At 33.1% G+C, this 16,212-nt stretch overlaps 1 protein-coding gene across 1 annotated transcript; it reads left to right on the top strand.

Annotated features, from left to right (window-relative positions):
* Positions 1–8,517: 8,517 nt before the first annotated feature.
* On the top strand, positions 8,518–15,203 carry LOC131956220 (uncharacterized). Its single transcript, XM_059320636.1, has 7 exons — positions 8,518–8,656; positions 8,844–8,890; positions 9,004–9,030; positions 11,468–11,500; positions 11,677–11,797; positions 14,084–14,178; positions 14,554–15,203. Exons 2-7 carry the CDS (start codon positions 8,872–8,874, stop codon positions 14,622–14,624), a joined length of 366 nt encoding a protein of 121 aa, XP_059176619.1. The 5' UTR covers positions 8,518–8,656; positions 8,844–8,871; the 3' UTR covers positions 14,625–15,203.
* The last annotated feature ends 1,009 nt before the right edge of the window (positions 15,204–16,212 follow it).

Genomic DNA, 16,212 nt, shown 5'->3' with positions numbered 1-16,212 from the left:
TGGTGGGTGCTAGCCCCAGTGGCGTCTCTAGGTCGGGTGTCACCAAGTGCGGTAATTGGGGGATGTCGCCCCACCCACCACCACTAATAATGCATTTTGGAAATGAAGCAACCTCTTTCATCTACTATTTTACTTTTTAAGTGGATAAAAATATTCTTTTGACAGTAAATTTTAGTAAACTTTACGTTTTTTTTGACATAGTGTCACCTCGTGAATGATGCAACTTGGTGCCCCCCCCCCCCCAAAACCAAAACTCACGCCTTGTGACACCATAGAAGTATGGTGTATTAAAAGAGTGATGTAGTACGTAAATAACTACAAACATAATTGCAGTATCTTTTTGCACGCACCATAGCTAGTTGCACTCAGCGACGTTGTACAGACTTGAACCCGTGATTTGAACTCGAGACTTTAGGGTTAGCGGTCGTGAGCTCCACAATCCGACCACGCTGCCCCCCCCCCCCCCCACCCCCTTTACTGTACTGTAATAGATATAAATGTTTGTGTTAACTAATGAACATATTAAATGTTTCTAAATTTTATTTACTAGCTCTTAAGAATTTCATAAAACATTATTTATTGTGGATAAAAATAAATAAAATACCCTAATTTTTCGACAGTTACGCTCTTGTGAAAAAGTACTGATAAACTATAAATAAACTATTTAAAATTTGTGTATAAGTGTTATGATGTGCCTTACAAATTAAATTCTCCTCTCTTCAATGCTAGAGAAAGAATAAAAAACAACAGAATTTGCTACCATCTGTGGAGCTGGCTTCGTCGATAGAGAAGCCTACCCATACTTTTTTAGCCGTAACTTAAATTAATTAGAATTCCAATATTTAATTAAAAGCTTACTTTAACTGATGATTTTTTTTTTCAGTCTGGTTCTGAACAGGTAGTAGAAAGGTACCTTTTCAAACCTGATGGTCCATATGGCAGGTGAAGCAGAGTTCACCTTTTTCGGTGACCACGGCATATGAAGGAATAGTGTGGTCAGCACTATGCGCAGCCGTCTTTACTTTTCATAACGTGAGTCAGGTACCAATCAGCTTCCGGCTGGTAACGGGAGATAATCTCTGAGTCAAAACAAACAACACGGTTATTAATAACCGGATCAATCTTTGCTGGAATAACAGCCACGCCTGTCTTGACAGCCGACAATAACCATGACACTCCACACAACAACTGTCCATGACCACCCCACACAACAACTGTCCCTGACCACCCCACACCATCACACTTTACCACCCCACACAACAACTGTCCCTGATCACCCCACACCATCACACCTTACCACCCCACACAACAACTGTCCCTGATCACCCCACACCATCACACCTTACCACCCCACACAACAACTGTCCCTGATCACCCCACACCATCACACCTTACCACCCCACACAACAACTGTCCCTGACCACCCCACACAATCACCCCTAACACCCCACACAACAACTGTCCCTGATCACCCCACACCATCACACCTTACCACCCCACACAACAACTGTCCCTGACCACCCCACACAATCACCCCTAACACCCCACACAACAACTGTCCCTGACCACCCCACACAATCACCCCTAACACCCCACACAACAACTGTCCCTGACCACCCCACACAATCACCCCTAACACCCCACACAACAACTGTCCCTGACCACCCCACACAATCACCCCTAACACCCCACACAACAACTGTCCCTGACACCACCCCACACAACAACTGTCCCTGACCACCTCACACCATCACACCTTACCACACCACACAATCACCATTGATTACCCCACACATCTGTCACTGACTCCCCCCCCCCAACAAATCTCCATGATTCTCAACACAACAACCGCCCCTGACCCCCGAAAACAGCCACTCCCACCCCTTCTAAAACAACCACACCTGCCACCCCACACATGTGCCCGTTAATCCACACCCACGAAACCCCAAACATGACTCAACACACACCTTCACAACCAACCAACGCCGCACTTATTTTTATGTTGCCAAGCAAATCATGTAAGGGGGAATTTTTTTAAATATCACGAACACATACGGGAATACGCACTGAAAATAACCAAAGTTTATTTCTTATCTATGACAGCTAAGGTTTTTTTATTTACCCCGAGACAAACACCTTTTTATCAAGAGAGCGTAGCTGGTTACTATGTTGATCAGTTTAGACCAGTGGTTCTTAACCTATGTTCGATCGAACCCCAGGTGTTCGGTGGTTCAGTCTCGGGTGTTTGGCGGAGGTCAAACCGCACGCCTCACTCATATGATTCATGATCTGATTTTCTCAGTGCGGACTATGAAACTATTAGGAAGGGTTCGGTGAATGCGTATATGAAACGGGTGGGGTTCGGTACTCCCAAAACGGTTAAGAACCACTGGATCAGATAAAAAAAAAAGAGGTGGCGTTGATGTGTACCAGAACAAACGTAGGTAGAAAGATGTCACACAACACACACACTCAGGTCGCAAGTCGAACTTCCCATTTTGTAAACCGTCATGTTGAATATTTATCTCACACTTACACACACACACACACACATACACACACACACACACACACACACACACACATATATATATATATATATATATATATATATATATATATATATATATATATATATATAATATATATATATATAATATATATATATATATATATATATAATATATATATTATATATATATATATATAATATATATATTATATATATATATATATATATAGGCCTATATATATATATATATATATATATATATATATATATATATATATATATATATATATATATATATATATATATATATATATATATATATATATATATATATATATATATATATATATATATATATATATATGGCGAACTTTTATCTCTGCTCCTCCTCATTGTCATAAACATTCAGGCCCACTTAAACGACAAGACACTTCAGCCTCTTCCCCCCCCCCCCCCCCCCCCCACCCATCTCTAATTACAATTCATTAACTGAGCTTGATACAAAGTAGATATATTACAATAAAGACTTACAAATGCACATAATGCACAGTAGCTGTTATATTTCAGTGTAAAAAACTACACTCTGAAATGCAACAGTCTGACATCACACTTTGAGAACCTCTACCCGTCTACCACGTCTGAACTCCACCCCCCTCCAAGAATAAATGTGACGTCATTTATAAACGATCCCTAGCCCAAAAATCTCCAAACATTCAGGCACATTTTATAGACTGCTGCCATAAACCCGAACTCGAAACTTTCAACTTAGCTTCGACCGAATATTTTTCACACATAAAATACATTTGTACTCGACTGCCTTGAAGTTTGTTCTTGAATAGACAAAGGCTTTGAAGCAAATCTATAACGAAAACCAGGCTGAAATAGGAGCCAACTGTCTATATGACGTATAATAGGTTGGTACAAAAATACTCAATTGTATTGGAGGAAATACATCCAACAACTACAGTTAAGAAGAAGAAGAAGGACTCTGAATCTAATAATCTAATTAGGCGAAGCGCTGTAACTAAAACTTGTAATAATGTCATGTGAAATGGTAAAAACACAGCCAAGGATCGAATTAAGTGGAGATAATGGTTGAGGCCAGAGTTCCCTTGTGGGAGGGGGGGGGGAGGAGGAGAAGGGGCTACTGTAGAAGTGGAATTTATATAGAAAATATATACTTTTAACAGTGTCCGCCCAACGGAAATTTTAGTCCGCCCCCCACCCCCGAAAATTTCAAGTGCCTCCCGGGAGAAAAAAGTCTGGAAAAAACACTGGTTGAGGCCCAATACTTCACAAGGAGTAAAGAGGACAAGGTAGAAAATAGAAAGCGAAAATGGAAAAAGACGAACGGTGTTTTAAAACCTGTCCTGTGTATTTTGTAAATGATAACTGTGTAGAAATTTAAACGAAATAACAATAAGCACTAGATTACAGTTAAACGTTATTTAAAATGGTTAAAAAAACAACAAAAAGTTCATCTTTCAGCTAAAAGCACCATTTAACTGATATCTTTGATAAGAAATGAAGACCATTTAAATACATAAGGAAGAAGAATACATTTCAGCACATGACGAGTGTTTGTGGAGCTGGGGTGGGGGTGTGTTTGTGTTTTCATAACCTCCCCCCTCTCCATTATAAAACGAAATAAAATAGAAAGTATGACAACTGGTGAAGATCAAGCCCATGGCTTGAGCCTTGCTACGCCTTTTATCACAAACATCAAGGAAGTATGTGACGTTGTAAAGGAATCCTAAAAAAAGAAAATCGGGTTGTATATGAAGCATAGATTTAAATTTAGATAAATCCTGAGCAGGAAACGGGGCGTTTTACGTAATAAAGATAATTCCATTTTGAGTTTTAAAAAAGGAGGTTTGTCGGAAATCGCTGACTGTGAGCGTGTTGGGGGTACGATGGCAGCGGGGATCCAAGTCAAAACCGGATATACGGAAATATAGCTTAGTGTTTTTATGGTATACTATCAGTCAGATAGTTATCAACAGCGGAGCCTTGAGAGAAGAGTCACTAAACTCCTGCATGTAGTAGACAAAATGTAAAATGTGAATGACAAAACAATATCCTCAGGTTATGGTACCCCTCAACAACCTGCCAACAATACATTAGGGAAGTCCTGACCTATCTATGGCCATAGCTGCAATCAAAAGTTCTAGAAAATTCCAGGGCTTCTCAAGGAAAGTCGATCTCACTGTAACGCCTGACAATATAGACCCATGTCTTTAAGTAATTCGACCCAAGTGCATCTACAGGTTAAGGGGGATGCAGAGTTTTAAACAATTATCATTTTACACAAACACACACACACAAACAGACACACATTCACTTACACAGACAGACACACACACGCATATATGTATGTATAAATAAATAAATACATATATATATACACATACTTATATGTATATATATATATATATATATAAAATATATATAATATATATAAAATATATATATATTATATATATATATATATATATTATATATATATATATATATATATATATATATATATATATATATATATATATATATATATATATATATATATATATATATATATATGTGTGTGTGTGTGTGTGTGTGTGTGTGTGTGGTCATCTCTTTATTTTCTTACTTATGCCTAATTGACTGATTAATTATGTTATTATTTTGATCTGCCATATCTGACAATTATTAATTAAGTCACACATACGTCATAAAGGCTTGGTTGATTTAGTCCACACATATGACGTCAACTGTAGCCGATTATCTGTCTGTTTGCTGTTAGGGTGAAGCCACTGGTGAGATCTACAGATAAGGACCTGTTCTACCCCCTCTAAGTCAGCGGGTACTGGGGCGTTAGCACTGATTCTTACAAGGTTTTTAAGTATCTATTCGGGGTTTAACTTTAATAAATGACCCGAGCTATCAAACTTTGCAACCACGCGATAAGTAAAACTGGGATTTAGTTCAAATACCAAACGGGTGTTGACTGCCTTAAGGTACGCTGAAAGCCTGCGGCTTGCGAGCGTCAGCAGGCCTTAGATTAAATACGATCTAGATCTAGTTATTTGGAGCTTGTTTTTGTCCGATTCTAACACGACCTCTGTCTACACTATGCTCATAGATTTGGTGCGCTCCTTTGGTGCGCATGTTGTTTTGGTTATGCTATTTGTCAGAGTTAAAATTAAAACATAGGCCTATATACGAAAATCAGATAAATGTATATGACGCATTAACAGAGTTTCTTCCAGGCATCTCTTCGCCCCCCCCCCCCCCCCAACGAGTTGGAATTTATATAGTAAACATACACTTTTACTAGTGCTAGCTCCCCCCCCCCCCCGAAAAATGTTGACCGCCCCCCCCCCCCCCCCCCCCCGAAAATCTTAAGTGCCCCCCCCCCCCGAAAAAAAATATCTGGAAGAAACACTGCGCATTAAAAAAACACAATACATTATTTACCTTAAATATATACATTCAATATTATTGAAATAACTATAAATAATAGTGTGGGTATAATGTAGGATAGTCAGTTGCAAATACGTATTAACACTATCCACTTTTAGCGTAGTTATATTTGAGTATTTTATATTAATCGATACATAGCATATGTGTAATCGTGGTAGACCTATTTATATTTAGAGACGTACTTATTAGTTTGCTAACTTTTTCAATACAAAGTTTGAACATTTAAAACATATTATTTTACTTCTTTCAGTACATAAAGAAAAGCTTATCCTTACAAAACTTTCTATTAATTCATTATTACTTTAGATAACTAGTCGAGAAAAAAAATATAATTATAATTAGAGAAAATAGGGAAAAGCTTATCATTTTAAAAGTTGTTATTAATTTATTATTACTTTAGACAGCAAACAGAGGGTCTAAATTTATAATTATACAAACTAGAAAACATAGGATAAAAGCATATCATTACAAATATTTTTATTAATTTATTATTACTTTAGACAACCAGACAAGGAAATAAAATTGTAAGTATACAAACTTGTCAAAACAGGGTAAACAAACACTGTTGTCAAGGGAGGGAACCAATTTGTACTCGGTCAACTATATGAACAGTTTGATTACCGGTCGTGCATGAACCAAGTGGGCGTTGACAGATAAGACATGCTCCAATCTAGACGCATGCAACATGTGTTGTAAGCAGACGATGACTGTAGAACTCCAAGAATCAGTTAAGTCCACCCCCCCACCCCAGCACACACTCCTCATGCGCCTTACCCCTATATTCAGTTTTATTCTAGATAGACTGAGCTAAACATTGAGTTCAATTTTAGAGAAAGCAGACCAAATATTTTCCCCTTAAAAGTTAAACTTGATATACAGCTAATCTATTTCGAAGTGTCTACTCGGAAGAAGATTTTTCTCCCCAACGTCTCCACTTAGTCGGCAAAAGATAGCTCTGCGCATGAGAAGTGACCTATGGCTAGGGATAGGGCTAGAATGAGGGTTAGGGGTAGGATTAGGGTTAGGGTTAGGGATAGGGATAGGGATAGGATTAGGGCTGGGGTTAGGGATAGGATTAGGGATAGGGTTGGTGTTAGGGTTCTGCGGTTGTAAACACACGCATGCGCAGTACCATCGAAAACATCGCCGCGAAGGCAAGTCGTAGTTTCTCTCCATTGCGCATGCGTATCGATGCGTATCTTATTCCGGCTAGCATCGGCCAATATATTTTAGGGTATATATATATATATATATATATATATATATATATATATATATATATATATATGTGTGTGTGTGTGTGTGTGTGTGGATTTATATATATTATATTTATATGAATAGGCATATATACATATATATATATATATATATATATATATATATATATATATATATATATATATATATATATATATATATATATATATATATATATATATATATATACATATATGTGTGTGTGTATATGGATTTATATGTAATATATTTATATGAATAGGCTTATATATATATATATATATATATATATATATATATATATATATATATATATATATATATATATTTAAATATATAAACAGTGAGAGAGAAAGAGAGCAATAACAAGATTAAGACTAAACAGACTGAGTCACAGACGCCCAACGTCTATTCAGGCCTTGCCTAAATCCTAATTAAACCCTTGTGTGTGACTGGTCGAGTGGTTGCTAGTCACAACTTTCGAGATTTGCAAGCTTAAAACCTGTTTCTGACATGTACACATTTGAAATTATTCTTATCAGTTTCAAGATTTTAATTTAATGTCCAAATCCAGCGGTTCTCAAACCCTGATCTCACTGTAATCGTGTTTTTACATTTTTTGTGTGTTATAAATTGAGGCTACTAAACTATGTTTATAACATATCCCCTTGTATTTATTACTGCCGAGGTTAGATAAAAGTTGTACTCTACTTCACCAACTGTCTGTTTTGTTAGGAGTGGGACCTCTTTAGAAGACCTAGTGTAAAGAGCAACGTATCAGCTTATGCTTGTCTACACGTTTCATATAGGTTTGAAGTAACAAAAAATGAATCAATAGTTAAAAAAATATTTTTTGACCCGTTGATATATATTTTAACTATCCGTTATTTAGAAACGCTTATCGTAATGGCAGTGAAAACAAAAAGGTAGTTCGTTTAGTTTTATATCAGCTATTGAAGAGATCTTTGAAAAAACAATACTGCAAACCACATAACCAAAAGTATAACAGTTTAAAAAATCTTGTACGGAATGTGTAATTATTTTTTTCAAGTGTTTTGGTATAAGTTTGGTATTTCTGCTGTTAACACAACCCACTGAGCCTACGAGTGTTGTACATCAAGTTGACTTAACGTAAGTCTGTATTGTTGATTTAACCCACTTCCTATTGACACTTACCCTTATGAGCTATATATACATTTATGTCTAAATTTAAAAAAAGAAAGAACTGGTTTACAACGTATCTGTGTTGTAGCCTTATTGCCAAAACCAAGCAACCAAATTACCATAGACACTATGAAACGTTCATTTTTCATTGGCTCAGCCTCAGCCTCGCGTCCTAAGCTTGGGACTATATAAAGCCATCCCACAGAGGATCGTTCGTAATTTGCATACAAGCCTCTTCAAGGTAGATTTGAAGATTGTACCAGGCGTGTTTTAGTTACAGTAGGTCAAACGAGGATTTTTTTTTATTTCTTCATTTCAAATTGGAATAATATTTTTTTATAATAGATAAATAAATGATCATAAATATAGATTACAATTGTTTTTGAAACATTACTCAGCTCAATATAATAAACATCAAAAACAAAACTTTTTGTAGAAGCTAATGTATATTTTTTTCAATATTAAGGTCATCCAGATTTAGCAGACAAAAAACCATGGCAAAGGCTCTTTATTGTAAGTAATAAATAACTTTAATAATACTTTTTACCAAAGCCTTTTCGAATTTGTGTTTCATTTTGTATGATGACAGGTGTTAACTTTTGAAAAATTGCACTTTTCATTTTCAGTTATTTGCGCTCTTGCTGTCTTTGTAGGTAGGTGCATTTTGATTAAATTAAGACTACTACTTTAAATATATATATATATATATATATATATATATATATATATATATATATATATATATATTTGTATATATATATTTGTATATATATATATATATATATATATATATATATATATATATATATATATATATATATATATATATATATATATATAACACTAACACAAAACAAACACAAACGAAAACACAAAAACAAACGCAAAGACAAACCCAACCACAAACACAACGAAAACACAACACTAACGCAAACAAAAAAGCAAACGAAAACAAATCCAAACGCAAACACAAACCCAACCACAACCAAACAAAACCAAAACACACCAATAAAAAAACAACGCAAACATAACACAAACGCAAATACAAACACAAACGGAAACACAAAAACAAACGCAAACACAACCACAAACACAAAGAAAACACAAAATCAAAGAAAAAAGCAAACAAAAACACAAACGCAGAGAAAAAAAGCAAACGAAAACAAACTCAAACCCAAACCCAAATCCAAACGCAAACACAACCACAAACGCAAACCCAAACTCAAACACAAAGAAAACACAAACGCAAATATAAACTCAAAGTGTCCGCAGTCTAGCCCGCCTGATTCAACTTAGTAAACGGCAATAGTACCCAACTTATTCATAGTCTTTTGAACTCACTTACGCGAACGTAGGTACCATTGCAAACACAGGAAGGCCCGGGGCGCCAAATAGCACCATGTCGGGGTGCCGGAGGACGCCCGGATTTGATTTACTTAAAGACTATAGTAACCTTTCTTATCCTTAGTCTATCGCACTGTTTAAAACGAAATTATGCATCACAGCGCTCACATGATAGCCCAGGGCGCCAAATCGAACCGTGCAGGGGCGCAGGCGGTCGCGCCTGTTTCAATTTAGTGAACAAAATTATAATACTCCAAGCTTATGCGTAAATGGAAAGAAATAAACAAATCGGATTTGTAGGACCTGGCTTATTAAATGTTATTGATTTAAAAAAATTAATAGAAAACTGTATGTTCAGTGTATAGAATAAATAAAAGGCAGTATTAAAAATACCAACGACATTGCACTTAATCAATCCCCGATAATTATGTAATTATTTTTTTCCTAACACCAAAACAAAGTAATAAAAAGTTAATTCTTTCTTCCCCCAATTTAATGGGTTTTTTAAAGGGAAGTAACTGTGTTTTCCAAATCAAGGGACGTTATGAGAACTAAAGGACAAAATGCAAATACATTTCAGACACAATTTTAGACATTTTGTAAACGTTGATACACTTTTTTTTGTAATTTTATGTAATGTTCATAATTGAAAATTATTATTCTAAGTAAATAAAATGAAAATTGTTTTTAAAGACTTTCAATAGTAATTTTTTAACTCATAAATTTAGACCCTGAGCAATATAGTAATCTAACACTTAAATCCATTGAAGTATCCACGACAAACATACTACCACCATATCTTAAACTTACAGAATTGAGCTTTATATATATATATATATATATATATATATATATATATATATATATATATATATATATATATATATATATATATATATATATATATATATATATATATCCTCAACCCAGACAGATCCATTTCTTATATATATGCAGACGACAGAACATAAACAGCGAGAAGGACAACTCTTCAAATATGACACGCTGTACTCACCACTTAAACGAGTTTTGTCAATCCCTCCTCATCCGGATTCCAACACTATCATTTTACTTTAACCCCTTTTACTGATTATCCCTTAAAATTGGTATAACAACATATATAAAACAAATATGATAACCATGTACATACTTATTATTAATAATCTCATCCGGACAAAATGGTTTCATTAGATGATAAAATTTAGTAAAAAAGGTGTATACATTTGTAAATTCATCTTGATATTTTTTTTTAAGAACACTTAGAAAAATGTAAAATATGCTGATGTTGTTGCACTTGTTTTAAATTGCAAATTAAAAAAAAATATATTAAAAAAAAAAAATAAAAAAAAAAAAAAATATATATATATATATATATATATATATATATATATATATATATATATATATATATATATATATATATATATATATATATATATATATATATGTATATGTATAATATAAATTAAGATGACCATAGAAACACGTGTTACCTTAGAAGTATGACATTGGTGCTGTAAAACATTATTTTTTTAGTTTATTCTCGATCATCGTAAGTGGCGAAAACCGTTATCTTACCATGTATTCTTTTAAAGGCCTAGTTTACCATGTACGTGATCTAAAACATGTTGAAAATATGTATTGTCAAGTTACTTCAGTTTCACTAAAATGTTATTTTGGCAAATATAAAATTTTAATAAGTAGGCCCTTTACATAATTTTCAATGTTTAAAAAATATTTTTGCAGCAATCTTGGGCGTTGAAGGTGTTACAGAAGCAAGTAAGATTTTATGAACATTTAGAAACAAAACAAACCTACTTAATTTTAATGACTAATCTTTAGTTGATCATAAAAATAATTGTTGAATTTTTATCATATTTATTTAAATGCATAAATGCATTGTATATGAAAGAAAACACATAATTTATACATGTTAATATTCTATAAAATTCCAGTTTCTTCAGAGGATCACATAAAAGATCTTGTTAACGGTATAGGCGGAGAGTGTGGAGCCACGACATGTCACACTAAGATTCAGGACCTAAGAAAGTTGGACAGTAAAAGCTTGATTTGTCTGTGAGTAAATACTATCGTTTATTTTTTTACTTGCATAAAGAGTTATGCAATAAGTATCTTTGTGCTTGGTTAAAATATCTATTGTCCTGTTGTGATGTACCATATGTGCCTGAATTTCAGGTTAAACACTAGACCACCCGTCATCCTTTGGATAACTGTGGGTTTTGGAGGTCATCCATAAATGACAAATCACGTCTGTCACTTATCGTCAAAAAAAAAACAACCCAGACCCCCGCATAAAAAGACGTCACATCTCAGACGTTTTTTGACTTTTAAAAACACTGATTTTGGCCGCCATGGGTCTGACCACACTATTCATTCATATGCTGAGGTCACAAAAACAGGTCAACTCTACTTCACCTGCACAGTGTCCCCACAACTCAGACATGTTTTTGTCTTTTAAAACACCGATTTCGGCTGAGCATGGGTCTTACCACACTATCTCTTCATATGCTGAACTCTACACCTACCAAACTCTACTTCACCTGCCCGATGTCCCGCCAAGTCTAAGACAACTTGTTTTTATCGAATAAGAAAAGATTTCGGCCGAACGTAGCTCTGAACAACGAATCCCTTCATATGCTGAGGACACAGAAACAGGTGAACTTTACTTCACCTGCCCTGTGTCCCGCCAAGTTCCAATAGGCACCTTTATCAGTCACATCTAAAAATAAAAAGTAAAAATAAAATAAGATTGCCATGATGTTTCTCGAACCCGTGCCACCCGCATGGTAACCTATTACACTAACATTTTAGCTATCTAGGATCTTCGTATCAGCGACATATTTAGCTTTATATTATACTTTGAAATTTCATAAGACACTTGGTTTACGCTAATACGCTCGTATTATTTCAAATTAAATTTTATCCCAAATTAGCCAATGCCATAGCTAAACAAAGATTTATATAATATATTTAATGACTAACATAGTTTGGCTTGACCTAGATTTTAGAATTTAGATCTAGCATTGACTTTCCATTCCTCCTACAGCTGATCTATAGATCTAGGTGAAATTTATTATATACTTAAATTAGAAGAACTGTTGAAAATTGATAATAGTGTTGGAACATAATAAAAATAGCAAACGGACGTATCATGATAGCTATAGCCGACAAAAAATTAACTTTATAATGCGTTAAACTTTTGGATGGGCAACACAATCTTCTATGGAAGCCGCCATTATTGTTATAAAAAGTAAATATATCATGTGACGTCACTATAAGTAAAGTCATTATTCAGAACTTTTATAATTAAAGTAGTTTATCTACCAATGAATATATCAATAAATTAATTAACGTCCTTAAATAAATTTGTGATTAACAGTTTGATAAAAAAGAAAATTATTCTCTACCTAAATACGTATTTTACATCTCTACACAGATTCTCTCATTTAACTAAACAGAAAAACAAAAATATATATAAACTTATAAACAAGCTTGAGTTTTAGTAGTATAGATTGTCTTCAGACTCGCTTCTCCATAAAGTTTCCGCAGTTAGTGAGTATAAAGAGATTATCCCAATAGACCTATATTAAATGTTGTATGCTGGTCTCTTTGAGCTTCAAATCTGCCTAATATACAAAAGGCAAAGATGGTGCAAGCCGTAGTTAGAATAGTTAGTTTAGGTTTAAAAATGGAGTCAAGGTTGTTCACCAAAAATGTAAATAAAAGAGCGTAATTAGGTAATTCCGTTAAAAGTTAGGTTAAAGATGGGAAACCTGTGGTAGAAAAAAACACACGTAACCCTAGAAATAAAGACGCGATGTAAACGGTACGGTGACCTGCTCTTAAAGTGAAAAATGCAGGTCAGTAAATACACGGAGAAGTGACGAGGATGATGACGTAAAGAAGAGTTAACATCAGGACTAGATGGAAGAACTAGCTCAGGACAGATTTGCTCACGTTGTTTATCTACATCACACTGTGAAAGCCGCCGTACTTTATCTAAATGTATGCTACTCATAGCTTTTCATTGGAAAACCTTGTCTTACTAACAATATATATATATATATATATATATATATATATATATATATATATATATATATATATTATATATATATATAATTTGTGCAATATTTGGTGTCATTACGAATAAATATTTTATTTTTAATTATAAACTGACTATTAAATGTATTACTATTTTCTTTTTTTTTAAATGGCCAATAATAATTTAGGTCATTGAAAAGACTCAATGTTCACGATCCTTAAAATTGTTCCTACATATATATTCATGATAATGAATATTTTTTGACAAATTTAACTAATTGAAACTGATTTTTACAGTTCATTTATAGTTGTGAAGGACTGTTTTGATGGTTGCATTTCTGCAGAGAAGTCACAATACATGTCAAAGATTGATGATGCTCAAGAAATCTGTGGTAAGATTTCGTTTATATATATTGCAAAATAAAAAATAATTTTAAAAAATACTTATCTCGATAAAATAAATTTTATTTTAATATGCTCATAGTGCCGGTTGCCAAATGAAAAAAAATATTGTAATTTTGTTTTAAAATTTGGTTAATGTTTTCGGCTACCTTGTGATCGTTTAAGTTGTTACTTCACACTTTTCAACGTAAACTATTTGTGATGAGTAATATATAAGCAATACATTGGAATTCTGCTATGCCAAATTAAACTTTAAAAAAAATGTTTTTTAAAAGCGTTGATATTGACCGTTTTTCAAACAAAGTTATTGTTGTAGTATATTTACAAAATAAATTGTTTGCTAAGGGAATCCAATTTTTCCACAGATGGCTGCAGTACCATCAAGATTTCTGGAATGATTCTGCTTCTCGCTTTGCTTTTGAACTATATTTTCTAAATTACTGGTTGATTAGTATTTTCTTATTATTTGTACTTTCTTATTAAATAAATTAGAAATTAACTTTTTTATTTGCAGACAAAAGTTTTAATTTTTAATTTGATGTCCTTCTATTTTCAATTTGATAAAAATGAAAATATTTTAAAAAATTTAAAAGCCCAATTATTTAAATGTTTTATTATATTTTTTGCTGAAAATACTAAAGATCAAAAGTAATTTTTTTTATTTTTAAAACTATTTTAAAATAACAATGTCCTCAAAAAAGAAAAAAAATCTTACATCACGTTGAGAGGACAAAATATAATTTTACTTTCTGTTTTCTTTCACCATTATTTGATCTTTTTTTAAATCAATTTTATTTTTACTAGTAAAATACTTGAATTAAAATCTGCTAATTTAATTTTAGTGCTATTTATTTGCTGTTTGTCGAATTTTGAGAAGGACTATAATTGTAATTACCCAGTGTGTGAATTGAGACGCAGTCAAGTAATTGTTTCCTAGTCCAATAACTAAAAAAAAAATATGAGAAATTTAACAATATGCAAAAATTAAAATTTAGAATAAAAATTATTTTATTTATGGTTTAGTTGTTCAATCATTGTATTGCATTTTCAAAATAAGTATGAAGTCGTAATTAAAAGGGATATTTATATAGTTAATTAAAATTACAAACTAGCGTGATATCATTACAGAAGCAGCTGGACACTACTTCAATAAACTTTTAGCTGCGTATGAGCTCTACCACATTGATTCATTGGACAGTTACTTTTTTTTTTTTTACTTTATTCGATTTAAGTTTATACGTTCGTTTAAGAGAACTAATTGAACTCAACAATCTACAAAAAAAATAGTATTGCGGATTTCATCATACAAACAATACGTTTGAAAACAGAACACAACTATTACTAATATGAATAGCATTTAATTTGGCATTATTTAAATTTGACTTTATCATTGGGAAAACTAGTGTTTTCTCTCTAAAATTTAAAAAGACCTAATTAATCAAAGCGGGAAATCTTTTCGCTGCAAGACATTTAATCACGCCCAATTAATCAAATTCGATTGCCATAGAGTTGACAGGCAAGACTTTTAAATTAGTTGGTGCTCGTGTTTCAGTTATATAAAGTCCTAGAATCTAAATCCTTACTCGACTTAAGTACCTCTCTTCGATTTACCCAGCAGGAAGGGGATTACATCTGTACAATTTCAATTGGAAGTTTAAGATTAGAGAGCATTGATTATACACGATAAGATAATCAGTGGGTTTAGTAAACAAGAGTTTTAAGTCCTGCACAAAGTCTGATATCCTTAAGTAAAGAAAAAACACAGTGAAGAAACTTTTTGTGTTTAATTTAAGCTATTTGTACTAAAGATTAGTTTAATCAAAAATTAATATAGCTGAATAAATTGAACAATTTAATACATTTAAAAATTAATTTTCGTTGCTTACTCTTTCTAAAAACAATATATCAGCTCCATTTTGTGCCAATCCTAATATAGCAACCACTATTATTAATTTTTAAAAATAATTAAATTTTCATCAAACGGCATAATAAAAATGTCAAGTTGCGGGTTTCTGACAATATAG

Source organism: Physella acuta, unplaced genomic scaffold, assembly GCF_028476545.2.
Source record: "Physella acuta isolate Inbredline_101_S28 unplaced genomic scaffold, ASM2847654v3 ptg001136l, whole genome shotgun sequence".
Classification (NCBI taxonomy): Eukaryota; Metazoa; Mollusca; class Gastropoda; family Physidae; genus Physella; species Physella acuta.
The sequence above is the reverse complement of the archived record's forward strand: the minus strand, read 5'-3'. Positions and strand labels throughout refer to the sequence as shown.